A 25,562-nucleotide genomic window follows, 5' to 3' on the forward strand; every position below is an offset into this window, starting at 1 on the left:
TACCGGGTTGCATGCCGCAGACATGAACGTGCGTGCTCAGAGCCCCTGCTGCAGGGAGTGGATGGACCGATGGCCAGCAGCGTGTCCGTGCTGGGGCCGGGCTTCCCCCTCAGGCGCTCCCAGCCAATGACCTTGCATGGTGGAGGTGAGAAGGCAGAACCGTTCTTGCCAGACCTAGTCACTCCGCGTCAAGGACACCCCAATGGCAAGGCCAAAACTCACTTGGAACTACACTGCCATATGAGACTCTCCAAACCTGCCCTTCCTTCCCCAGAGGCCAGCCAGGCACTTGGTCTGAAGGCCCCTACCTCCTTCTCCAGATCGCTCTCTTTATCCTTCCCAGGTGTTTCCCCCAATAAACCCCCTGCCCAGCTAATCCCATCTTGTTTCTACTTCTTGGTGGATGCGAACAACACACCTGCTCATTCTAGAAAGATGCCTTTCCCCGACACCCCCTTCGTGCACGATGCCGCGCTCTGGGGAGCTCCGTTGATAGAAGTAACATGCACAAACCAATGTAGCCAGGGAGGGAGTTCTTAAAAGCGACTCAGTGTCCCTTTGTCTCTAAAACCAAAGGAGAGATGAATTGAACCCATAAACTGATAAACAGTAGCTCATAGCTAATAAAACCAGACGCACACTAACATCCCAGGCCAAGAGACTCTCACAAGTTAACCTCTTATCGGTTTTAAGGCAGCAAGTAAAGTCCTCTGGTCCACATGCCTTTCTTCTGCCCAAGGAAGGGAAGGTCAGGAGGGAGGGTGGGAATCGGCCATTGGGACCCCAGCCAGTGCACGCTTCCCCACAATCCATCCCGTCTTCTCTCTCCAGGCCCCAAATGTGATCGAAATGCACTTGGGTTCGAGAGCCCGTGGCCCCATCTGGCAGGGTCTGCTGGGAGCGTCTTCTTGGTCCAGCGCCCCCGGCTCAGCTAGCTTTCCCCTCGGCCACGCTCTCCCAGGGACAGATGACCTCCTTCTCCTCGGCCCGGTCACCCGACTCTCCTGTCCCGGTGTCCTCCGAGTCCATCAGGCAGGTCCCACTCTGCGTAGGCACGTCCATTTTGATCTGGAAAAAGCTTCAGGCACAAAAGACAGGCAAGTGCATAGGGACAGAAGGGACACCAAATCCTCAGCTCACCCTGACGTCCCCGGAGGAGAGTGACACCCAGGTGTGCCTGCCAAAAGCTTCGTGTGCCTCAACCGGCTCTGCGGATCTCTTTCACTGGGGGTAGAAGGGGACTCCTGTTTCTCTGCTGGACTCAGGCTCATTCAAAAGATGCTTTATTTTCATGTTGGAGGGGCTCGAATTGTTATGGATGGAGCAACCAACAGGAGCGTGTTGGTTGGTGCAGGGATACCCCTGACTGTCTCCCCAAAACCCAATAGAGGCGGGGGGCTGATTCTCAGTTTTGCACCGTCTACAACTTTTCTTTCTGCCGTTGGTCCAGCAGTTGGCGTGCACCCCCTCGGAGCCTTTGTGCTGCCCCCGGTGACCTGCCTCCGGGCGCTTGGGGTTCTCAGAACTCAGGCTTACACCCAAAATGGAGCTGAGAGGGGCCACCTCTCGGGGGAGACTGGGCACGGTCATTTTCACAGAAACACCTGTAGAAGCAGGAATCCCCGCAGGCCCCTCTGAGAGCCTGCAGGTGTATGCGGGAGGGGGGAGGCGAGGCGAGGGCACTGAAGGCGGGAGGCTCCGGCCCCCACCACCTCTGGTTCCCACCGCTGCCACTGACCCTTCCTGCCCTTTAAAAGTGCAATGGATCTGGGGCGCCTGGGTGGCTCGGTCGGTTAAGCATCTGACTCGGTTTCGGCTCAAGTCACCGTCTCACGGTTCGTGGGTTCGAGCCCCGCGTGGGCTCCCAGCTGGCAGCGTGGAGCCTGCCTGGGACTCTCTCTGCCCCTCCCCTGCTTACTCCCTCTCCTCTCTCTCTGTTTCTCTCAAAGTATATAACTTTAAAAAAAAAAGTGCAACGGATTCATTAGACTGACGTTCTGGGGATGGGGCAGGCTGGGTGGAGCACAGAAGGGGGAAAAGGTGGAAAAGAAAGACTCCCGTTCCTTTTCTTTCTCAGGAGGCAGGCGAGGGCAACGCTGAGTTTCTGGAAACTATCCAGCGGCCAAACAGCCCTCTTGTCGTGTCTGCTAACCCAGAATCCTCATTACTCACCCCCCCACCCCCAGTTCTAGACCGTGCTCAAGCCCATGGCCTCGGTACCCAGCACAGACATACACGCACACATAGACACGTTTGCACACACACACACAGACATGCGTGCACGCGCACTCATGCAGAGACATATGCACACGCGCATGCTCACATGCAGGCAAATGTGCAAACACGTATGCTCGCACAGGGACAAATGTGCCCCTGCACTCACACACAGCACAATCCCTTCCGGTTCTTACTTTGCTACTCTCCTGGATTTCAGCCGTGACACCTGCTGGCCCACGTCCCCCAGGGGCTGCACCTTCCCGTGGGACACGGGCGGGCATTTGGGCGAGAGCCTGGCAAAGACCGGGGAAGCCGAACAGCCCCGTCTCAGAAACCTGCTGAAGGACAGAGCCACGCGGGCCTTGGGCCGGACCCAGGGGTGTTCAGCCGAGGCCTCACCCCCCGCAGTGTCGGAGGGCCCCGGGCAGGCCCCGGAGGCACCAGCTGCCCCCGTCTGCTCGGAGCTCTCCGAGGCCACCCTCATAGGCGTGGGGCAGATGGTGCTGCTGGGCCTCCGGATGAAGCGGCCCGGCGAGGGGAAAGGCATCCTGGGGGAGCGGCAGGAGGGGGAGAAGGGACCCGAAGGAGACGGGGGCACGCAGGTCCCTGTGTACACGGCCAGGTGGGGGCTGGGAGCGGTGTGCTGGCCCGGCTGCAGACAAGGAAAGAGAGAGTTCAGGGTGAGTCATGGGGGCTCAGGGACACAGCCCTCTGCTGACTTAGCCCCCTCCAGCGCCCGGAGCACGGCCTGGTGTGGCAGACCCACAGGGGAGCTGGGAAAGGGGCCCGGAGCCCCCTGTGATGACGGCCCAGCCACACACGGGCCTCCCGTCAAGGGGCCCGCCGGTCCCCGAGCCCTGGCCACGGTGCCTGGAGCTGGACATTTGCATCCAGGCTGACCTTTGCCGGGCCTGGGATGCTGGGGTGAGGCCAGGCTGGCTTTCCAACTGCCCCCCAGCAAACAATGCTTAGGACCCGCCAGATGCCATGCATCCTTTCTCTGTCCTTAGTTCCCAGCCCGAGGACACTTTTAACAGAGCAGTGGAGGTGACACAAGAAGCCCCAGCCCGGACCCTGCTCACTCCTCCAGGCTTGAGACCACCCCACCTCGTCCTGAGCCCCGACCCCGTGTCCAACTGGCCACGCCTTGGGGGTCGCCAAGCCCCCGCACTGGCCATGCCTCCCGCGGCAGAACAGGGTGGCCGGGAGGGGAGGCAGAGTGGGCGTCGTGGGCTCATCGCTGGAGAAGGGGAGCATCCCGACCTCCCTGGGCTCCCGTGGCCCCAGAGTCAAGGAGCGGGAGCGGGGAGGGGCAGGAGTGCTGGACCAGCAGGTTTTCAGCAAAGAAGCCCAGGAGAGCTTGGTCTGAGCTGACAAAGTTAAAGTTGGAATTTTCAGGGAGGCTCTCTGCTGTCACCCCTCTGTTGTCACCGCTCTTCCCTCCACAGATGGGCGTCCGAGGGCCCATCGGCCCCGTTCGTCATGCCCCGTCCTAAAGGCCTGCTGTGGCCTCTCACCGTGTCAAAGCCCAGTCCTGGCGGGGAAGGGGGACCCTCTGGGACAGCTGGGCCATCACTGTCTCCGAGAGAGAACTGGAAAGGACTTCAGTGAAGAACAAACCCTCTTTGAAACCGGCACAGCCACACGACGCCCAGCTTAGAGAAACCTGCCTGCCCCGGGGGCCTGGGCACTGCCCCGGGGCCGAGGGAGGGCAGCTCCGGGCGCTGAGCTGGAGGCTGCTGGCTTCTATGGGGTATGGCCTGGTTTCCAGGTCCCCTGAGTGTGCTGGTCCCAGCCAGAAGAGAAAGGGGCAGGCACATCCAAGGACAGCTTTTAGAGGAAAAGAAAGGCCAGGAGGCCACAGAAGTCTTTGCCGTGGGGGACAGCCTCCATTCTCCCCCACCAGCTCCCTGAAGTTCAAGTTCGATTCCATTCTGAAACAGCAGCTGAGAGCCACTGGTACTGTGCCTCTGCTCAGGCCTCCACAGGCCCACAAACCAGAGCCAAGGCCCGGACCTGGGGCCCCAGGGTTAACATACGAAATCAAAACTCCTGGCGTTAACACACAGCGAGAACTCAGGAAACGTGAGGGTCGAGGCTGAGCACGTTTTGTGGATCATCGCACTCACTTCCCAAAGCCGCTCAGTAAGGCCACCAGCTCTTACTATGCCCATTTTACAGACGAGGAAACTAATGCTTCGAAAACCGAGCCCCAAGGACAGGCCACCGGGGACAGGGCGGGCTTTGAAGCCGGGCCCGTGGACGGCCGAGTCTGCACGTGTAGCAGCTAGCTGGCCGTCTCAGGATGGCCTGCCCATCAGCGCACCCCGGGATCACCCAGGGTGATGTTGCAAGTGCGGATCCCAACCCCACCCAGACCCACTGAAGGAGAATCTCGGGGGGACGCAACCCAGGGAAAGCATCTTCTAACAAACACCCGAGGTCACGGTTTTGTTATGTCCAGTTTGAGGAGCCCCACGCCATGCTTCTAACACCGTCCTTCTATAGGGCAAGGGGTCTCCACTTAGGACACAGTCTGCTGACCAGAAGAGCAATAAAGGAGAAAGCTGGGCCCTCATTAAGGGTTTGGGAGACAACGGTTAGGTGAAAGGGTCTGGCCCTGTAACTTCTTAAGCATCTGCTATATGGTAGGTAATCTAGCATATTATCTAGTATCCAGAAAATTGAGGTCTAGACGGGCTCATTGCCATCCCAAGGCTCTCACAGCCAATAGGGACAGTGATATGTACAACACGAAGGTGGCCACTAACATTCCTGCCCCCGTCTTCCAGTGTGGGTATGAACCACAAATGGCACACGACAGCCACTCCGTACTCAGGTGACGTGATATGGCATAGGTGACCTCAACAAAGGATTATCTGGGTGAGCCTGACCTCATCACACGAACCCTTCAGATCTGAGTCACAGACCAGGGACAGACGTCAGACAAGGTTGGAAGCACGACAGGGATTCAACAAAGGGGAAATTCTCCAGGATTGGCTTTGAAGGTGGGACAGAGGGGACACAGGACGAGGGATAGGGCAGCTTCTAGGAGCTGGGTGCAGCCATCAGCTTAACGGCCAACAAAAACGCTGGGGCCTTGAGTCCTACAGTGACAAACTGAGTCTCCACAACAACCTCGAAGAGATTGGGAGCAGGTTCTTCGTAAGAGCCTCCAGATAGGAACACGACAGCCTGGTGTGACCTTGGGTGTGAGACCGTGAGCAGGGGGCCCGGCCCAGCCTCACCTGGCCATCGGTGCGCTAACAAACAGCTGTGTGTGCGCTGTTTCATTGCACAGCAGTAGATAACTAACACAGAATGAGAATCCCATCCGAGGAGCGTGAAACCCCAAAGCCCCCTGCTTTGTCTACTGATCCATAAGGCCATCCCGTTGCCTGTGGGGTTCAGATGGGACCTGGGGTCCTGGAGAGCGGGCTGAGACACCAAAACTAGGCAATAGGCTTTGGTGAGAGAATAAACTGACTGAGGACACCCTACCTCCGGTTCATTCTCTTGAATCCCACTTCCTCAGAATCTGATAAAGTCATTATAATCCCCACTTTACAGATTAGGAAACTGAGCCTCGTGGAGATGACAACTTGACCAAGATCGCACAGCTTATGACAGGACAGGCCACTCCCATTTACTGCCCTCCTTAATTCTGTGCCCTCCTCCCCACCCCCCTCTTCTCCCCCATCACTTTCTTTTCCAGGATGAATGACAAGACAGGTGAGGAGTGGCCACTGTCCTGCTCTACTCACCTGGCCTGAGAAGGTCCTTTCTTCTGGGAAAATAGCCATTGACCCCATCGGCCCCGGACACCCAAAGCAGGAAGGCCTTTTTTACCCCCTTCCCACCAGGACTCCGGCCCCTCCCACAGAGACCTGGCCCCTCCAGCCCACGCCACGCCCACCCCTGGTGTGACACAGCAAAGCAGCGGCATGCAAGGCACGTGGCAAAGAAATGTGACACACGGAGACACGGTGAAGCTCTGAGAGCTCTGTTTTATTAGGCAAGGGAGTGACATGGGGAAAGAGCGTGGAATGGAGTGGATACATTGACATGACGTCACAATCGTAGGCTTTTTAATGGCAGGCAAGGCAGATAAGTGCAAAGAGGTGCGATTCGTCTTCTGTCTAGAAACTGGCTGAGAATCTGAAGGAGTCCTTGTGGCCCCCTGAACTCCTGCTTCCTAAGCCACATTCAGGTTCAGCATGCAGTGTGCACAGCACCCTCTCCGGTCCCTCCTTGCTTTCCCCTCGCCCACTGCCTCCAAAAGCAAATAAGCAAAGTTGGCTCCGTGGAAACAAATCCACAAGGGTGGACACATCATTTCTCCTACCCGCCATCTCGTGTGTGGCACAGCCTTACCATCTTGAACGGACCCTTGCTTTAGCCACAAAATTTGGACTCATAGAGCGCATGACATCAATGGCCCACCCTCCTCCCTTCAAATATATCCTGATGGTCCCCAGAGAGCTGGGCGGCCCACACTGCAAGACTCTCAGAGAGCAGAGAAATAAGATGGTTTAAGTCAACAAAGCTAAAAATGCACCCGAGGGAATGCCCGGAATAGTAAAGAATAATGGATCACCGTACTGGATGAACACCGACAGGTGCAAGGAAGACCGTACGCGACTAAGGATGGTGGTGATGATGCAGATGACGACAGTGACGGTGTTGGTGATAAATGGTGGTGATGGCGACAGTGACGATGGTTGTGACCAAGGTAACAGCAGCTGGCATCTATTGAGCGTTTATTATATGCCAGGCATTACCTTACGTACTCTTCTTGTATTTTCTTGTCCCTAGCCCTCGTATTACCACAACCCTCACAAGAAGAGCAGTCCTTTCTCTAAAAGCCAAGCTTGAAGACGAAATTCTACCAAGGAAATCCTGGCGCTTTACAGCATGATTTATATTCTAGCATAAGAGATGCACCACCATAGGTGGAGAAACTCAAGCTGTTTAAAGCATGGCATTGAGGAATCAGGAGGGTGCCTAAGTACACAGAAAACAGAAACTATCACAATCATTTAAATATATCGATAATACTGTCCAAATAAATACTATTTTTGATGCTATCTGAGATCGAGACAGACCCTGCGGGGGCCACTGTTATGTTTGACACACAGAAACAAAGCCCCCAGGAACAGCTGTCACCTGCTGGGGCCCAGCGGCCGACACTCTTACAAAACCTCAAAACTGGACAGGGACCTGGGCTCCTTTACTACCAAACACGAGACTCTCCTGGTGGATTCCCCCCCAGGCCTCCAGGCCAGACAATCCTCTCCCATCTCTGTGCTCTTCTGGTGTGCCACACTCAGCCTCGATCCCGTTCCGTCTCACGTTGCAGCCATTTGCATCTAGGCATCGATGCCAGCCCCTGGAGGGCAGAGAACCTCTTGCCCGTTTCTGTACCTGTCCCAGCAGCCATCACCGGTTCTTACACAGAAAAGGTGTTTAGAAACGTGTGGAACGTGGCTGCTGCTATCCAGGAGCGAAGCCATTTATCTCCTACCCTCCTTCAGATGCATTTCTCCGGCTTCCTTATTTATGCATTTATCCGTTAAAGAGTGATAACTGGCCCTGTTTACATCCCTGTGCCTCTCATTAGATTGCGGGGTCTGACGTTGAGAAGGCTTCCATTAATACGTGTGGTGTATCTACTCTGTGCCTGATACGGAGCCCCTGGGAGCCTGCCGGAGGGTGGGAGACATCTCACTTGTGGGAGGTGGACGGCTGAGTCACAAACACGATACACTTTGTAGCCTGCGGAACTCCTGATGTGTTGGACGCCCTGCCATCCTCACCGCCATTGAGACGGGTATGTGGTCCCAGCTCACAGGGGGTAACCAGGAGGGACGGCGCATCTCTCTGGTTTTGTGCTTCTCAAACTTTCCCAGGAAAGTAGGACAAACAGCAGGAGAGCCGGGTAAACATCCTCTCCCAGGAGTCTGAGGGTAAAGCCTAAACCTGCCACAGCCAAGCATGAAACGTCTTTGATGTCTCAATTTTTATCTTAAAAAATTCATGTACGTTTTGCATTCTAATTCATACTATATTCATGATGCTTTTAATGCAAAAAAAATATCTAAAATTACCTAAGTGTCCTCCCATTCCAAATCTTCAAGCAAAACTGAGGCCCCAGGCGGGGTACCCTCCTGGAACTCACAGAGTCTGTTTCAAGAAGCGTGGCTCTGGCCCTAACCCCTCACTTCACAAATAAGGAAGCAGAGATCATAAGTGACTTGTTCAAGACCACATGGCTGGTGGCAGAACCAGAGACCAAGAGGCCTTCTCCAAATCCAGGGCTCTTTCCCTCCCTTCCTTCCTCCTTTCATTCATCCACTCAGGTAAGACACGTTTCTGCAGAACCCATCAGGTTTCAGAGTGATCCTGGGCAAACGCAGCCCCTGTCCTGTGTCATTCCATTTACCACGGCCATCACCTGAAATTCCTTCTTGGGATGCCCTCCCTGCATCGGAAAACTTCCAACATTCTCCAAAAGAGAGATGACCAAAAGCACACCTCAGCTTGTTCTTTCGGAGTTTAAACTAGTCTACGACTAGGGAAAATGGAGAGAGTAATGGAATCAATTCACTGACATGAAACCAAGAGCTGTAGACTCCTTACAATGGCCTAAAAGGTCCCCAGTGACCTGGCCTCGCCCACCTCTCTAACCTTGTGTTGCACCATATGCCCCACGCCCACCAGGCTCCATCCACCTGGCCTTACAGTTCACCCCGAGGCACTTTCCCCAATGGGCCTTCATGCATGCAGTCCCGTCGGCCTGGAAAGTTCTCCCTGCCTGCCCACATTCTTTGTGTGGCCGCTTTCGCTCCACCTCTGCTTCTCCGTGACCGCCTTGAAGAGGCCTCCTTAGTGCACACATCTCCCTTCTCCCCTCTCAGGGCACCATATCCGCATCCTTTGTAACACTCCTACAGGTTTTATCATATGTGTGGGCTGTTGGTCGCAGTGACGGCTCCAATTCGTCCCTCCCTGTCTCCACGTCTGTGGCGGTAAGACTTTAACATTTCTCTCGCTAAAGAGCTAGAATTTATTTCCTCATCCCTTGATTCTAGGCTGGCTTGGTAACTTGATTTGGCCAAGGAAATGAGGTGGAAAACCAGGTCTAAGCCTACACCTCAAGACTCTGACGTGTTTCCACTTACTCCCTTGCAACCCGCCATCACCACAGATCATGCCGCGGCCAGGCTGTTGGAGGACAAGAGGCACGAGAAGCAGAGAAGAATCGTTCCACTCGTCCCAGCTTAGGCCACCACAGGTCAAGGCCCCAGGCATGGGAGTGAGCTCCACCAAGATCAACAGAGCCACACAGACGACCCTATACCCAGGAGCAATAAACACTGATTATCGTGTGACGCTCTAATCTTGTTTGTCACGTGGCAACGGCTGCCGATACCATTGGCTTCGTTATTTTTGGTCAGTCCTAGACTATGAACTTCCTGAGACAGAGGCCAGGCCGTGGTATTCACCACTGCCTGGCACGTAGTAGGTACTCAGTAAACGTGTTGAAGGAGTCTGCGTAACGTCGGTCCCTTGCTCGCAGACTTGCTCTGTCGCCTTTGCGTTCCCACGCAGGTGTATGAGGTAAGGCTAGCTTCCAGAATTACCTTGTAGGCCTCCCAAGGTCAGAGTGGGAACTGTCCTCTCCCTGCTCCCTGACCACAGGGCTGGCCTAGCCTACGGCTACAGAGGAGAGAAGCACGAACATCGAGAAAATATCCAAAGGAGGGGCGCCTGGGTGGCTCATTCGGTTAAGCACCCAGTTCTTGATTTCGGCTCAGGTCACGATCTCACAGTCTTGAGACCAAGCCCTACATCAGGCTCTGAGCCAGATGTTGAGCCTACTTAGGATTCTCTCTCTCCCTCTCCCCTGTCCCGCCACAAAAAAATAAAAGAAAATATCCCAAAGAGTATTATCTTTGACCCTAACTCGTCTTGGAAATGTCCAGCCGTCTACCACCCCTCTTCCCACGAATGAAGTCATCATCACCTTTCCTTTATCCAAAACGATACGGCCTTCGTCATAAGGCCATTTCACCTTGACTGCCTGGGAGGCTTCCGACTGAGTCCTTCGTCTAATTAGTCTAATTAGCCCTTCATACTAATTCCCCCAGCGGGTGTCAGGCGGTGGGGAGACAACAGGGAAGGAGGGAGCTCACCAGCCCTCATCAACCGTGACTAAGAACAAGCTCAACAGGAATGTCTCAGCAGGACCCTTCCAGAAGGTGTAACAGAGAAGCCCAGGGGAAGTGCATCTAGGGGGGACCCTGCATCTAGTGCCTCAGAGGCATCTCAGACTGCTTTAGAAGCGGAGTCTGAATCGGAGAGGTAGGGTGAGGAGCTCCATTAAGCTATTTGAAACGAATGTACCTGAAAGAACTATGTCTTGGGGGACGAGGCGGTCTTCCCGTTCATTTTCCAAAGCAAACGGTGTTACACAAAACAGCCTGTTTTCTTTGGGCTTCCCACTCCAAGAACCCCCTCGGTAAGAGGGTAAGTGCCAAGTTCGTACTTACTAAGTAAGCGCTAAGTAAGTCACACAGCACCTGAGTCAAGTGACCTCCCCGCCCCCCACTGCTGCCCCTGCCCCCCCACGAACTGGAGCTCTAGTTGCGGTGACATTGTGAAGTCCACCCCGAAGGAGGTCAGGGGGCTATGGCACGCACCTGGCGACCCCGCTGCGCCCCCCCCCCCCCGCAACGGGGCATAGAATTCTCTAGACTCTGACTCTGCCTTTCTTTGCATGCCTCTCCTGCACGTACGCCCCCGCCCCCAAGGATTCTAGATCTATTTAGGAGGCAGCTCTCTTTTGAGTTGGCTCCTACGGTCCAGCTTGCTCATGACCTGGGTGATGTCCACCGTATTGGCTGCTTCTCGAGCCTTGGCTTCTTCTTCCAGCTGCCTCAGGATGACGGGGCTCGGGCTGGAACGCAGGTGGCGTCGCATAAATGGGAGACCGGAGCTGGAAGGAAGGACAAGGCCGTGGTTGGTGGAAAGCCACACAGCTCGCCCAGCTGTGCCACTGTGGCACCTGGTGGGAGACGGGGCTGCAGGACCCGAATCTGGGCTCATTCCCTCATTCTCCTCGTGAGCGCCAAGGGGGCGCCCTCAGAGGCGTGTTCGACCTGAGCTCTTTCTCCCCCTTTGGAGGATGGACCAGAGTGAGGACCAGCCGCCATCGGATTCTAGGCTAGGCGCATGGAACACTGCCTGTCGTGGTGACGACATACCTTCTACAATGTTTAGAAATCAATGTGTCAACTTCCCATGGGCTCTCTCTGAAAGAAGGGGGCAAGGAGAGTTTGATACTGGAAGACCAATGGTTCTTGCCTTGGGGGGAGGGGGGGTGGAGGGAGCATTTGTTTTCAAAAAGCCAAGGCTCTGGGAAGGAGGGAAAGAGCCCGGCTCTCCAAGGGGGCCAGGCTAGACCAGCAGAGAACGCGGGGGGAGGCCTGGAGAGGGTTGCTGGGCTGGTGGTACTTTGTGCATGCACCACGTGAGTCAGAACCTCTCCAGAAGTCAAACATGGGTTCTTGGGACCCAAGTCTGTCTCCCATGGCCTTGGGGACCAGGACAAAGCTCCAGGCGTCTGACAGATGCAGGCAGTGGCGAGCAGCTGAACCACCCCCATGCCTGGAAAACAAGCACTTCAGCAGCAATGGTAGACTTCAAACCTAGGACCTCCCCAAACCTCTGGACTACAAAAGCCCGGAGAACTCTGGCGTCCACGCGAGGGAAGAAGACGGCTCCCTTACCAGTGAGTCATGGTTGAACTTGGGTCGCCCACCAGCCCAGCCCAGGGGGAGTTTGGAGCTCGATTTAACGGATTCTAGAGAAATTAAGTTTCACACATTGGCTGACACTCACGAGCCCTGGGACGAACTCACACGCCCTGCAACCCGCACACACTGACAGGCCGGGCTTCCCTCATTACAAAAGCATCACCCGTGTGTCCTCACTCACAGGGCCATTACCAGACCACCATTCCCCACGGCAAGATAAGCACTGCACCGGGGGCCTCAGGGCCCCCTGGATGCTCCAGAAAAGATGCCAGTTGATTTCTCAGGTCTGCTGCCTACTTATAAAACATCTGGAGAGAGATACACAAGACTTCCTTTCCTTCCCCACTACTCTCTGGCAGAACTTCTGGAGCCATTACGCTCCTTTCTTGTGACTTAAAGGAGAAGCTTTCAAGCCCCCAGGGACACTGAACTCCCTTCCTTACCGGGCAAACCTAGAAGAATAGCACCACAAAGCCCTCTTTTCTCTCCTTTTTATAACAGGGCCATTATCCTCAAGAATGAAACTAAGTTGGGTTTTTTTTTTTTAAGCTCCTTTGATAAAGGCTCCCGTCCAACCACCCCTCTTTTGAATTGACTGGAGACGCTGGAAAAGAGCCCAGCATGGGCTGAGCCTGCAAACAGGGGAACATTTACTAACCATGGGGGGTGCGGGGGCGGGGGGGGGGCGGGGGGGGGAGAGGGATGAACAGACCACGTGCCGTCACTGAGAAAACCCCCACCAAAGTCCCACAACTTTGTTCATGCTGTCATTTGGTTACTCTTTTGAATCTTCAGTCCCTCCCTATAGAGTGTTCTTTTACCCCTCCAGAAAAAGGGTTCAAACTGCCCTTCAGAACACTGCATCCTTTGCCCAAGGGTTCTGCCAGTTGGGATGATCCACATCTCCAAGGAGGAAGTGAGCAGGAACCAGTTAATGGGGGACTTGCTGACAGGCAGTCCCTGGAGTCAACAAGAACACTTAGAACTCTTAGAACAACAAGAACACTTAGAATGTCACTGTCGTTTTTCCACATCAGTCCACCATTTTTCTTGAGGCATAGTCTGCTGTGCTCTCTAAGGTCTTAGGACATTCCTAGGATACAAGGATGTAGCTAATTTAATTCCCACAAATCAGTTTCAAGGTGAAGAAGTATAGCAACTTTTTAAAAAAATTTTAAATTTTAAATTTTTTAATGTTTATTTCTTTTTGAGAGGGAGACAGAACACGAGCAGGGGAGGGGCAGAGAGCAAGGGAGACACAGAATCCGAAGCAGGCTCCAGGCTCTGAGCCATCAGCACAGAGCCTGACTCGGGACTCGAACCCACAAACCGTGAGATCATGACCCAAGCCGAAATCGGACGCTTAACCGACTGAGCCACCCAGGTGCCCCAAGAAGGGTAGCAAATTAAAAAACCAATGAGATGCTTCCATTTGCCATAGGGTAATTATCGGTCTGATAATCACAACTTTTCCAAACCAGAGTAAGGGAAACAAAACTTAGGGGCAGTAATTACTAAGGAAATCTTGCCGGGGTTAATTCAGGGCATTATGAAGCCAATGAGGCAATCATACCCCTACGAAATCCTTCCCAGTTCCCAATATTTTCATCAAGCAAGCATCTCATTCATGACCATTTGGCTGAAAAAGACCCTCACTTCTCTGTAAACAAAACAGCAGGCAAACCAGCAATTACAGTCCATCCCACTTGCCTTCTCTTGGTGGTTTCCTGAGGTTCAATAGCTTTGGCCAGCATTTCCTTATAGATTGGAGATTTTAAATAGCGAGCATAAGAATCCTAGGGGGAGCAAGAGAAAAACAGTAATTACGAGAGGGGAGGTGTCAAATCAAACACATACACTTGCTGTTTTCAAGCCCTCCCTGGGCAGTCAGATGGCAAAGTTAAGAGAACCTGTACCCTTGCGGGAAAGGCATTCAGATGTGCGGCTAAAGGAACTGTGGTCAAGTACGGCCCCTGGGCCCACAGAGTCAATTTCACTTGGCAACTTGCTACGAATGCACATCTTCAGGCCCCCTCCCCAGTCCCACTAAGTCAGAAATGCCCAGGATGGGACAATTGGAGTCTTAAGAAGCGTCCCGTTGATTCTGCTACACTTTGGTTTAGAGAACTGTCTATAACCCCCCCCCCCACTAAAATCCACCTGGGGGGGCTTCAGCCAAGTAAGCATGAGAGGACACCTGTATCCCACCTCTCCCGCCCAGTATCTTCCTCCAAGGAAAATGAACAGCCATGAGCATGGAGTCCACCTTGATGCCCATGAGCATCCCTTTCTGCCCTGAACTTAGATATAAAAGCGAGAGAAAACAAAACAAAACAAAACAAGGGGGCACCTGGGAGGCTCCATCAGTTAAGCATCCGACTCGATTTCAGCTCAGGTCATGATCTCACAATTCATGAGTTTGAGACCCACATCGGGCTCTGCACTGACAATGTGGAGCCTGCTTGGGATTCTCTCTCCTCTCCCTCTCTCTCTCTCTCTTTCTCTGTCCCTCTCACACATGCTCTCTCTCAAAATAAATGAATAAACTTAAAAAAAAAAAAAAAAGAAAAACCAAGACTCAGATTCCTCTTAAGTGGGTATTTCCAGGTTCAGAGAACTCGCTTCACAAATGCTCGTTACGTGCAGGTTCAACTCAAAACTCTCGTTCTAACAAATACAGGACAAGGCCCACAGCAACGATGTAGGGACCTAGGGTTTTTTAAATTTATCAAAACAGTTCCATTCTAAAAACTAAGCAGTAGCGGTGAAAGTTACAAGAACCAGGACAGAGGTTGGGAGTGGGGACTATGGATTGGTGGGTCATGTTGACTTTATAGTCATAGGACACAGCCTCTAGTGACACACAATCTACTAAGCGTATACACTGTCCTTAAGTTACCCACGGCTCTGTTTTTTTCTGGCTACTATCTGGCTTTCCTGGGTATCTCTGTAAAAGGCTGTATAAAAAATCACATTAAAAAAATTTTTTTAAATTTTTATTTATTTTTGAGAGACAGAGACCAAGTGTGAGCAGGCGAGGGTCACAGAGAGAGGGAGACACGGAACCTGAAGCAGGCTCCAGGCTCTGAGCTGTCCGCACAGATCCCAACACGGGGCCCAAAGTCATGAACTGCGAGATCATGACCTGAGCCAAAGTCGGACACTCAACCAACGGAGCCACCCAGGCACCCCCCTTTTTTTCATTAAAAAAAGCACATTTTTAAGAATCAAAATGTGGGGTGCCTGGGTGGCTCAGTCGGTTAAGCATCTGACTCTTGATTTTGGCTCAGGTCATGATCCCAGGGTTGTGGGATCGAAACCCGACTTGGGCTCTGAGCTGACAGTGCAGAGCTTGCTTGGGATTCTCTCTCTCTCTCTCTCTCTCTCTCTCTCTCTGCCCTTCTCCCTCTCTCTCAAAATAAATAAATAAACATTTTTAAAAACATAACCCAGGGGCGCCTGGGTGGCTCAGTCAGTTGAGCAGCCGACTTCGGCTCAGGTCATGATCTCGCGGTCCGTGAGTTCGAGCCCCGCGTCGGGCTCTGGGCTGACAGCTCGGAGCCTGGAGCCTGTTTCCGATTCTGTGTCTCCCTGTCTCTGCCCCTCCCCCGTTCATGCTCTGTCTCTCCCTGTCTCAAAAATAAATAAAACGTTAAAAAAAAATTAAAAAAAAAAAAAAAAAAAAAAAAACATAACCCAGAAAGCTACCTGAATTCGCACAGGGTTTTACCAGAATCACACCACATTTGTCTCTTTTGGGTACTAACCTCCCCCTCCTCCAGTGAATGAGATATCTGCTTAGGGCCAGGGCCACCTTAACTGCCACCATTCTCGAGAAGAGACTAAGAGCTCAGCCTCCGGATGCAGGCAGACACAGTCGGACTCTCGACTCTACCTCCGGGAGACCCTGGACAAACTGCTGGACTCTGGAGAAGCAAGCCCTGTCCCCTGGGTTGTCCTTGGCACAAAGTTCCATGCTTTGCATCCTGACCGCACCTCCCAAGCCGCTCGGTAAAGAACAGCTGTTATGGCAACGCTTTCATCACCAGCGTCATGACTGCCTCTACGGCCACCACAGAGCGACAGCCCCTAAGGACGCACACAGCACCTGTAGGTGGTCCTTCCCAGCCACCAAGACTGGGGGCTCGGCAAGGTTCCAGACCAGCGGACAGGTGCAAGTTGACTACCCTGCATCTCAACACCAGCAAAGGAAGCCACCCGGCATCTCCCTTTGTTCCCGTATTTCCCTGGTGCCCGGGAAGGGAAGGGCTCCCTGGCCCCTACGTGCCATCAGCACCGGCCCCACCTACCTTCTTCATGAGCATGTAGATGTGGGTTTGCGCGGCATCCAGCACGTAGCGGTGAGGGTGCCTCAGCCCCTTGACCGTGATGTCCATGGTTTTGCCATCTATGTTTATCCACCGCCTCGCCCCGGGGGCCAAGAATAGCCTGGAGCAGGGAGGGAAATGTTAGCGAGTAGCTAACCCAAGTCCGTGAATGAAAGTTCACAGCCGCTTGGGAGGGAGGGACTGACATGACTCAGGTCACCGGGAATGAAAGCGGTCCTTTTTTTTTAGGAGACAGGAAAGAGCCCTGAACAGGTTGTCACGTGACGTTTCTTAGACGCAAGAAAACAGTCACGCCAGTCTTCAGAAGGGGAATATTTAACTTTAGCGTCCCCCGCCCCTAAGAGAGAAAACAAAATGTTGGTGGGCAACACCAGGCGTTAGAATAAAGAATCCAATTTCCAACGTAATGCCTTCTGCCTCATTCACCAGGATTTGGGGCCCACCCGGAACCTCCAAACAGGTGTCCCAGGGCCCCTGCTCTCCTTTGGCCCAGCCTAGATGTATTTAGAAAAAAAATTTTTTTTCAAGTAATCTCTATCCCCAACGTGAGGCTCAAACCCACTGCCCCCGAGATCAAGAGTCGTCTGCTCCACTGACGGAGCCAGCCAGGCGCTCTAGATGCATTTAGAAATGAATCTCAAATGCTGGGTCGGGAAGCAACCTATAGTCCCAGCACCCAGAGGGTGGATGACGAGGGCATCCTTGCTAATGGTCCCAGAGAGAACCCAAACCCAGCCACATGGCTCCCCACTGTTCCCCCTTCTGAGTTGTTTCAGGGTTAGAGATGCGTGAATGTTTTGCCACACTATGCAGCTGTACCTTAAAATTTGGAGATTTAGGGGCGCCTGGGTGGCTCAGTCGGTTAAGTGTCCAACTTCGGCTCAGGCCATGATCTCGCAGTTCATGAGTTCGAGCCCCACCTCGGGCTCTGTGCTGACAGCTTGAAGCCTGGAGCCTGCTTCAGATTCTGTGTCTCCCTCTCTCTGACCCTCCCCTACTCACACTCTGTCTCTCTCTCTCTCTCTCCAAAATAAATAAACATTAAAAAAAAATTTAATTTGGGGACTCAGACTAACATTACATACCCGGGGACCCTGGGGAGAAAGGAAGCTGCTATGAAGGTGAAGACAGCTAGTTTTCTTACAGTGGATTTTTGGAGTTAGGGTGTGTGTGTGTGTGTGTGTGTGTGTGTGTGTGTGGCAGTCAGGTGCCACTGTTCCCGGGAAGGATGTCACAGGACCTTCCTGGAACCACAATCCCTCCGTCACCCCTGTCTCTCTCGGTACACAGTCCTTGCGTGGGAGGAGATGGACACGTCGTTGAGAAAGTGTAGAAGCCTCCAAGAGTGAGGCCCGAGACCTCCAGCCCTTGCCTTCAGTGTTATTGGTGCCTTTCCCAAAGTTGCAGTGGTCCACTCTGAGTCCACTGGAGGGACACCGGAGGTTGAGATGGACGAGTGCACAGAGGGGAGGGGCCACCTGGCCTGCCGCCCCAAGCTCAGCGCCACAGTCCGCTGGCTGCCGGGGACTGGTCCCAGCCCAGCACGGCAGCAGGGCTTTGACAACCATGGCTACGCATGTGAGTACCACCCGAACGTGCTGGGCACTCAGAGCCCAAGACTGGTGTCCCCTACGTCCAGTGCTCGGGGGAGGGAGGGTGCAGATCTCAACCGCTCGGCACCCGGCAGCACCGGCTGTCTCTCTCTCTCTCTCTCTCTCTCTCTCTCTCTCTCTCTCTACCGGGCCATGAGAGGGAGGCCTGGCCCTCTGAGGCCCTCTGAACTGGAACCCCTGCTTCCTGGGTAACACAGAGGGTGGCTTAGGGGAAAGGCAGGGCTGGAGCAGAACAGACTCACTGCTAGAACGAGCAAGTGGGACCTACAGCCATTAGGTGCAAGATTAGAGATGTACGCACATTTGTACACCCAAGCGGGGTGCACGGTCCCAGAGGCTTGGGGGATCTCCCTCTCTTCGTGGTCCTGACTTCTGCAAGATGACTGGGGAGAGGAAGTTTTCCTACACCACCTGTTGTCTCTCTCCTCTCAAACACGCACGCGCACACACCCCTCTCGGGACATCTAAGGGGGGGGGGTTGGTCAAAGACAAAGCACTTTGCACTACAACTCGGGGCAGCCTGCTTTAACTCCTGAGCACATCCCCCTTGGTGCAGGGCGGTGACATCGTGCGCCTTCCCAGACTTTCTTCCGAGGGAGCCCCAAGCCTTAGCGAGGAGATAGCTATCCACAGCACGGCAGGTGCAGTGACTAAGGCCCACACCAGGAATGTGGTCCCTCCCATTCGATCTCAACCTCAAACGCAAGGGGGTGGCCAGCAGAGGCCTCCCGGGCAGCTCTCCCAACAATCTGGCTGGTCCTCACTTGTAAATCTCCTCCGCTTTCTCCTTGACCTTGGACTGATCTCCGTACTTCAGATCTTCACAGGCTTCCCAGAATCCCAGATTCTCCCCTGCACGAGGAGGAGGGGTCCACGCAGATGAAAGCCAAGCAGGAACCAAGGCGGGCGAAGAAAAGAAGAAAGAAAGGAGATGGGTCAGCTGAGGTGGATTCGGTCCCCAGCCCAGTGAACATCTTCCTTCCCTCTGCAGAACAAACCAGGGCACCCTGTGAGGCTAGACAAAGATAGGACTGTCCCAGGCTTGCCTGTCTGGAATTTAGCTGTAGCAAACATTGCTCGAGCAAGTCGGCATCTGATTAGGCTTGTGAACATCTACTGCTACACGACAGGCTTTCTCCATAAAGGTCCCCGTTTGCTTTGCTCATGTTCAGTGACTGCACGTGACTTCTGCCTCCTTGGCGTGTACAGCCCCGCCCCCCCCCCTTTGATAGCCCCTCCAGCCAAAGGTGCTTCCAGAGAGGCTACACAGGCAGCGAAGCTGACAGACTCACTCTCAGGGAAGGCCTGGCCAGCGGGGGACATAACAGAGGGTCGCCCGAGCCAGACGGACTCCAGAAGGAAAAGCCAGTCTCCTCCCGAGCCTTCCCTTCCTTTCAACTTAAAACTCTCTAATCCGTCTCCGCGGCACCCACAAGGAAGGTGAATACTCTGGCGCCATCGTCCCAGGTGGTCATTTTTGCCTGAGAAAATAAAGATGATCACACCAGGGGGACAGCAAGTGCCTGTGTGTGTGCACGCGCACGCACGTGCTTGTAAATCACAGCACACCGTGGTGTGGGGAAATAGACAAGAACTCCCCCTCGTCTCCTTTCATAGCATTTTCTGGAAAGCTCCCAGGTGCTTCGGAATGGAAAAAGCCGCACAATCCTAAGCTAGTTGACGTCTGTCCCATAACCCTATACAGGTCCCTCCTCTTCGGCATGAACTTCAGGGTGTTCTGAGGACTGAGATCACAGGCACGAATAAACAGGCCAGCGATGCTTTTAAGGGACAGCCGTCAGTTTCACATCAGGTGCAACGCAGACCACCTCACCCAGGGCACAAGATAGCTGATTGCTTTAGGTTAAATGAGCAGTTATTCACAACAGCCAAAGGTGCGAAACAAAAATGTCCACCAGCAGGTGAATGGATACCCAGAACGTGGTCTATACCTACAATGGGATATGATTCCTCCTTAAGCCTCTTTTGTTTAATGTTTATTGAGTTTTGAGAGAGAGCGTGTGAATGGGAGATGGACGGAGAGAGAGGGAAACAGAGGAGCTGAAGCGAGCTCTGTGCTGAAAGCCGCGAGCCCCACGTGGGGCTCAGACCCACCAACCTGAGATCATGACCTGAGCTGAAGTCAGATGCTCAACTGACTGAGCCACCCAGGTGCCTGATTCAGCCTTCACAAGGAATAAAATTCTAACATGGGCTACAACAGGGATGCACCTTGAAATAAGCCAGTTCAAATGGACAAAAAAACATATATGATTCTACTTATACGAGGTACCTAAAACAGTCACATTCACAGAGACAGAAAGTAAAATGGCGGTCGCTGGGAGCTGGGGGAAGGGAGACTGGGGAGTTAGTGTTTAACGGGGACAGAGTTTCCGTTGGGGAAGGTGAAAAAGTTCCGGAGTCTGATGGTGGAGACGGTTGAACGGCAGTGTTGGAGATACTGAACCAAACTGTACCTGTAAAGATGGTTAAAATGATACATTTCATGTCATGAATATGTTACTGCCATAAAACACTAAACGAGCACACGAAAATGTGTACATGAATGTGCAGAGCAGCATTACTCGCGACAGCCAAAAAGTCTTAACCACCCCAAGGGCCACCAAATGACGAGTGGATAGACAAAATGCGGTATATCCACACCGTGGAGTATTATTTGGTCATGAAAAGAACTGAACCACTGCCCAACGCCATAGCAGAGATGAACCCTGAAAACACTACGCTGCGTGAAAGACAAAAGGCCACACAGTGTATAATTCCATTTATAGGAAATGTCCAGAACAGGCAGACCGATGAAGATAGAAAATAAATGAGTGGTCACCTGGGACTGGGGGAGGGGGGGCGGGGGTGGAGGAGAAAGTAATGGGGGGCAGAGGAGGAGAGAGGAATAGGGCTCGACTTTTAATGAGTAAGGGGTTTGTTTTGGAGGTGGCGAAAACGTTCTATAATTCTATAGTGTTGATGGTTGTGCGACTTTGTGAATGTACTAAAAATCACTGCTTTGTATCCTTTGAAAGGATTATGGCATGTGAATTACACGGTCTGTGTATTTATGGTATGTGAAGTCTATCTCAATTTTTTTTTAATTTTAATTAGATAAGAAAACCGATGATTCATCTTCCCTGTTTATATCTGAAGCCTTGGGAATCTCATGAGGAATCACCGGAAGTTTGTGGTGGTGTTTTTTTTTAACATTTCTTTAGTTTGTGGGGTGGGGGGGTAGAGAGAGCCCTACGGGGGTCGAACCCACGAGCTGTGAGAGTGATGTCACGACCTGATCTGAAATCAGGAGGGATGCTTCACTGACTGAGCCACCCACGTACCCCATCAGAATTAACAGGGAAGTCTTTTCAACGGGGTCTCGCTGTCACTAAGTAATGGACGGGATCAGCCCGGGGGTGTGGTTTGTCGTTTTGCCACTAGATGGCAGCCTATCCTCTTATTCTCCGGTTGCTCCAGGGGCCCCAGCTAAAGGCACTTGCCTTTCCCATCATCTGTTCTGGGTTTTACCGTTACCACGGCAATTAGGCTTGATTAGAGAGGATTGTCAGGGATCCACATTATAATGTGATGCGCTGCATCAGGCGGTCAAAGAGGCTAATGGCCTGTCCCCTGGGATTAGTTCAGGAGCAACCCCCTGGACAAATGGGTCCTGGGAGCCAGCAGCTGAGAAGCGAGGTTCAAATGGGATGCTTTGCAGGGCTGGGGGGATTCAGTAAGCAGATGACGAATCCCATAAAAGCACACATCTCAGCCAAAGCTGGTGAAGCCAATTGAATGTTTGGCCTGATGAAACCGGTTTTAATCTGGCCTTTCGTTTTCCCAGGTGTTTCTCGGGGCAGTGTGTTTGAAAAAGTCACCAGTGCCTCCCTACTACCATGCGGGAACACCCAGAGTGTGTGTCTCTGAGACACCAGGAGTAGAAAACGGGGCCCCGCCCGTCCCACTAAAATCAGCACACTCCCAAGGCCCTGAAGGAAGGAGGGCAGGAGCTGAGACGGTTCTAGAGCTCAGCCATGTATTAGAATAATCACCTGGGGAGTTTTCAGACCTGCAGAGAACCCACCCCAAACCAAAAACAAAACAAAACAAAACAAAAGGAGCCTCTGGAGAAGGCATCCGGGCAGATGTGTTTTTAAAATCTCCCCAGTTGAACCGAAGGCACAGCCTGGGCAGAGAAGCACTGAGCTGAAGGAAAGCAGGCTTCGGGACAAAAAGAGAAAGCTTGTTTTTCCGCTTCCCTCCTGGCCAGGGCTTGGCGAGGGACTCTTGGACTCTGACGGTAGAATCAGGGTGAGGAAGTGAGAGAGCGGCCAGAGGGGACCGGGCCCTTGCACACGCGAGTAACGCTAAGGTGGACAGATTTCATTAGTAGATTCAACACCCCTCATCCCTACCCCCCACTATGGAGCCCCTTGGAAGGGATGGAAAGGACACGTCCAAGAAGAGCCTGTTGAAGAGCGCGCGGGCGCAGAGCTGTGAAAACACCTACCGAGAAAGCCCTCGAAACCTTTGCCAGACAGTCATAACAGGTGTGTTGCTGAAAGTAAAAAATTGTAAAACAAAGAATGTGTGAAAGAAATCAAAAGACCCACCACTGAATTCTTTCTTGAGAAAGTACTGGAAGCTCTGTCGGCCCTTGGGGTCTCGGATCAGTTCACTGAAGTTGAAAGCCCATCGCTCCACCCGCATCTTGGTTGGGATTTCCACCCTGCAAAGATGATGATCTGTAAACGCACCAGACACAATGCAAGACAGGGGCCGTGCCAGGGGGTGGCCCGGCTGGGGGAGAGGGGCTTTAGCCCCGCCTAAGTTCACGAGTCCCTCCACCCAGGGCTCAACCCGATCCTCCCCCCTCAATCCCTGCACGAACGTACAAGTGATCCCTCGCTAGGAAAATGCAGCCTCGGACAAGTCCCCTGGGGCTCTTATGGAGAGCGGGTGGCCCAGAGGCGAGAAGGACGCCCACATTCAACAGCCTTACAGTCCGGCAAAGGAACACGGATGCGCCCTCCAAGGCTTGTGGAGACTGGCCAGCAGAGGGCCGGTCAGGCTGCCACACCAGACCGGAGAGGAAGGATTTCCAGAGCAGCACTGGTGACGCGAGCTATGGTCACTGCCACCCCTCCCCACGCCCCTTCACCACCGGCATCTGGTGGGAGGGAGTCTGTGCTTCCTCCTTTACCTGCCCTCAGGCCCCGAGCCCCAGGTAGACCCTGTGGTCACCGATGAGCCCTCTCCCAAAGCATCCTCCAACATGCAAGTCCCACGCCCCCTCCGTGTCTGGAAGGGTCTCCCAGCTCCCAGGTGGGACATCTGAGCGCAGCTGGCTGAGGCCTAACATTCCAGAAAATCAGGAAAAGAGTCGGCTTTTCTTCCCATTCCTTATGAAATTCTCCAGAACCCAGCACAGCCCCTTGGAAACAAACGCTTCCAAGTCCACGACCCCAAGAGTTCGCATTTCTAACCAGCTCCCCGCTCGTGTTGCAGCTGCGGGTCTCGGGACCACACTGGGAGCCACACTGCTCTAGACCAGTATCACGAATCCCGGCTGTTCATGAAAACAAGTGGGAGCTTTTCAAAACCACGGGTGAGTATACGAGGGTAGCCCCGGCCAATTAAGAGGCTGCGGGGGGGGGGGGGGGGGGGGGTAAGGGCTGGACATTGGGCTTTGTTTACCTTTTGGTTGTCAAGCCTCCCAAGGTGATTTTAATACGGCTTTCTGATCTAGACCATTCAGAACAAGGCTTCCTGTTTTCAACAGGCACCATTGACCGGCGGAGGCCCCGGAAAACCACCCTACAAACTAGAGCCCCCAGAGTAGGAGGGAAGCCTTTCCGGAAGGTGGTTCTAGAGTCTTCGGGTCTGCGGTTGATATTGGTAAACAAGTCACCCCGAACTCCAGATGAGTGCCCCCCTTAACCCATCAGGCCCCCACAGCAGGGCCAGGAGGAGGAGGCGGAAGGATTTCCCAGCTATGTCTGCTTCCCTGGCTGGATCTGTGCTACCTGAATGTTCCTCATGCGTTAGGTGGCAATGGCCTCGGTGGTGACCTAAACTGTGGTACGCACCTGATGCTGTCTATCTTCCCCACCACCCCACCTGCCTCATCCACTCCTACAGCCCCTTCCTTCCTCCCCTCTTCCTCTACCTCTCCCTCTGACGTGACCGTTACACCTTCTCTTCTTCCTTCATTGGCCGATGCTCTCCTGCATTTCTGCCTTTGTCCCTCTGGCAAACAACAGGCTCACATAGGCCCAATCAGCAGCGACAACTGCTCAAAACTCACAAACAGAGCCACGGAGTGAGTGGTACGATTGCCAAGGCAGGTGCAGGGCCCCGCCCTCCAGGAACTTACTTGTTCTCTAATTAGACGTTGAAAAGGCAAAGCCATAGAGATGGTCGTTTTCTTTTCAAAAACAGTATCTTGTTAATATAGAGTTACCATTTGACCCAGCCATTCTACTCCTAGGTACATACCCAAGAGAAATGAAAACATACGTCCACACAAAACCCTGTACGTGCGTGTTCACAGCAGCATCACTCATAATAGCTGAAAGACCAAGATAACCCAATGTCCATCAACCGATGAATGGATAAAAAAGTGTGTATCTTTCCAGTGAATATCATCCCTGGATGGATGATATTCATCCATAAATAAGGATGTATTATACACTATACAATACAGATAAAACCTGAAAGCATTATGCTCAGTAGAAAATAAAGCTAATCATGCAAAAAGAGACCACATGTTATATGATTCCATTCACACGAAATGTCCAAAGCGGGCAACTGCGCAGAGACAGAAAATACTTTTGTAGTTGCCTAGGGCAGGAGGGGTAGGGGGGGAAGGGTTCTTATTTGGGTGATGAAAATGTTTTAAAATTAACTGTGGTGATGGTTGCACGACTCTAGGAATACAGTAGAAACCACCGAACTGCACGCTTTAATTGGGTGAATTGTATAGCATGTGAATTGTAACTCAAAAACCTATTAAAAAAAAAAAACCACCAATGTATCAAATACATACAATTTGGCATTCAAGTCCCAGAACTGGGTGTCATCTGTTATCCAAGGATTGCTAGGGAGGCAGCCTGACATGATGGCATCATTGGACAGAAATTGCTCGCTGTATTTGACGATCCTGAAAAGCAAACAGAAAAGGATTTCCTAGAAGTTCAACACCCAAGAGACAAAATCAATACTCAGGTTGATTGACCAGCCTGCCCTCCTTCCTCTTTATCGATTTAGTTACATACTTATTACTGTCTTCTTAGAAAAACGCTCTAATAGCCCTCGGGAACGGCAGGTATTCGACGGCATCTGGTCCCGGCTCTACTTGGGAGATGAAACACTGTCTCCCCATCCAATCCCTTTGCAGCCTCTCTCCTGTACCTATTTCATTAAAATAAAGCCTCTTTATCTTTTATCGTGCGTTTTCAAAATTCAAAGCCGACGCCGTGTGCCCGTGTTCGAACCAGCGTCTCGGCACCTGCTTGGAAGCATGAGGCAGCCATGGTCTCTCTGAGATTCTGCTGCCACGT

General features: G+C 52.9%; 1 protein-coding gene across 1 annotated transcript in view; it reads right to left on the reverse strand.

Moving 5' to 3' along the window:
• Nucleotides 1–819: 819 nt before the first annotated feature.
• Nucleotides 820–25,562, reverse strand: part of RGS9 (regulator of G protein signaling 9) — a 69,265-nt gene continuing 44,522 nt past the window's right edge. The window contains exons 12-19 of the mRNA XM_042966735.1: nt 25,049–25,162; nt 22,614–22,729; nt 18,762–18,849; nt 16,346–16,484; nt 13,746–13,831; nt 11,098–11,215; nt 2,412–2,869; nt 820–1,078 (exon numbers count right to left, since the gene is read on the reverse strand). Coding sequence (XP_042822669.1) covers nt 928–1,078; nt 2,412–2,869; nt 11,098–11,215; nt 13,746–13,831; nt 16,346–16,484; nt 18,762–18,849; nt 22,614–22,729; nt 25,049–25,162 — 1,270 coding nt within the window. The 3' untranslated portion in view covers nt 820–927. The remainder of the gene's footprint in view (nt 1,079–2,411; nt 2,870–11,097; nt 11,216–13,745; nt 13,832–16,345; nt 16,485–18,761; nt 18,850–22,613; nt 22,730–25,048; nt 25,163–25,562) is intronic.

Source organism: Panthera tigris, chromosome E1 (genome assembly GCF_018350195.1).
Source record: "Panthera tigris isolate Pti1 chromosome E1, P.tigris_Pti1_mat1.1, whole genome shotgun sequence".
NCBI lineage: Eukaryota > Metazoa > Chordata > Mammalia > Carnivora > Felidae > Panthera > Panthera tigris.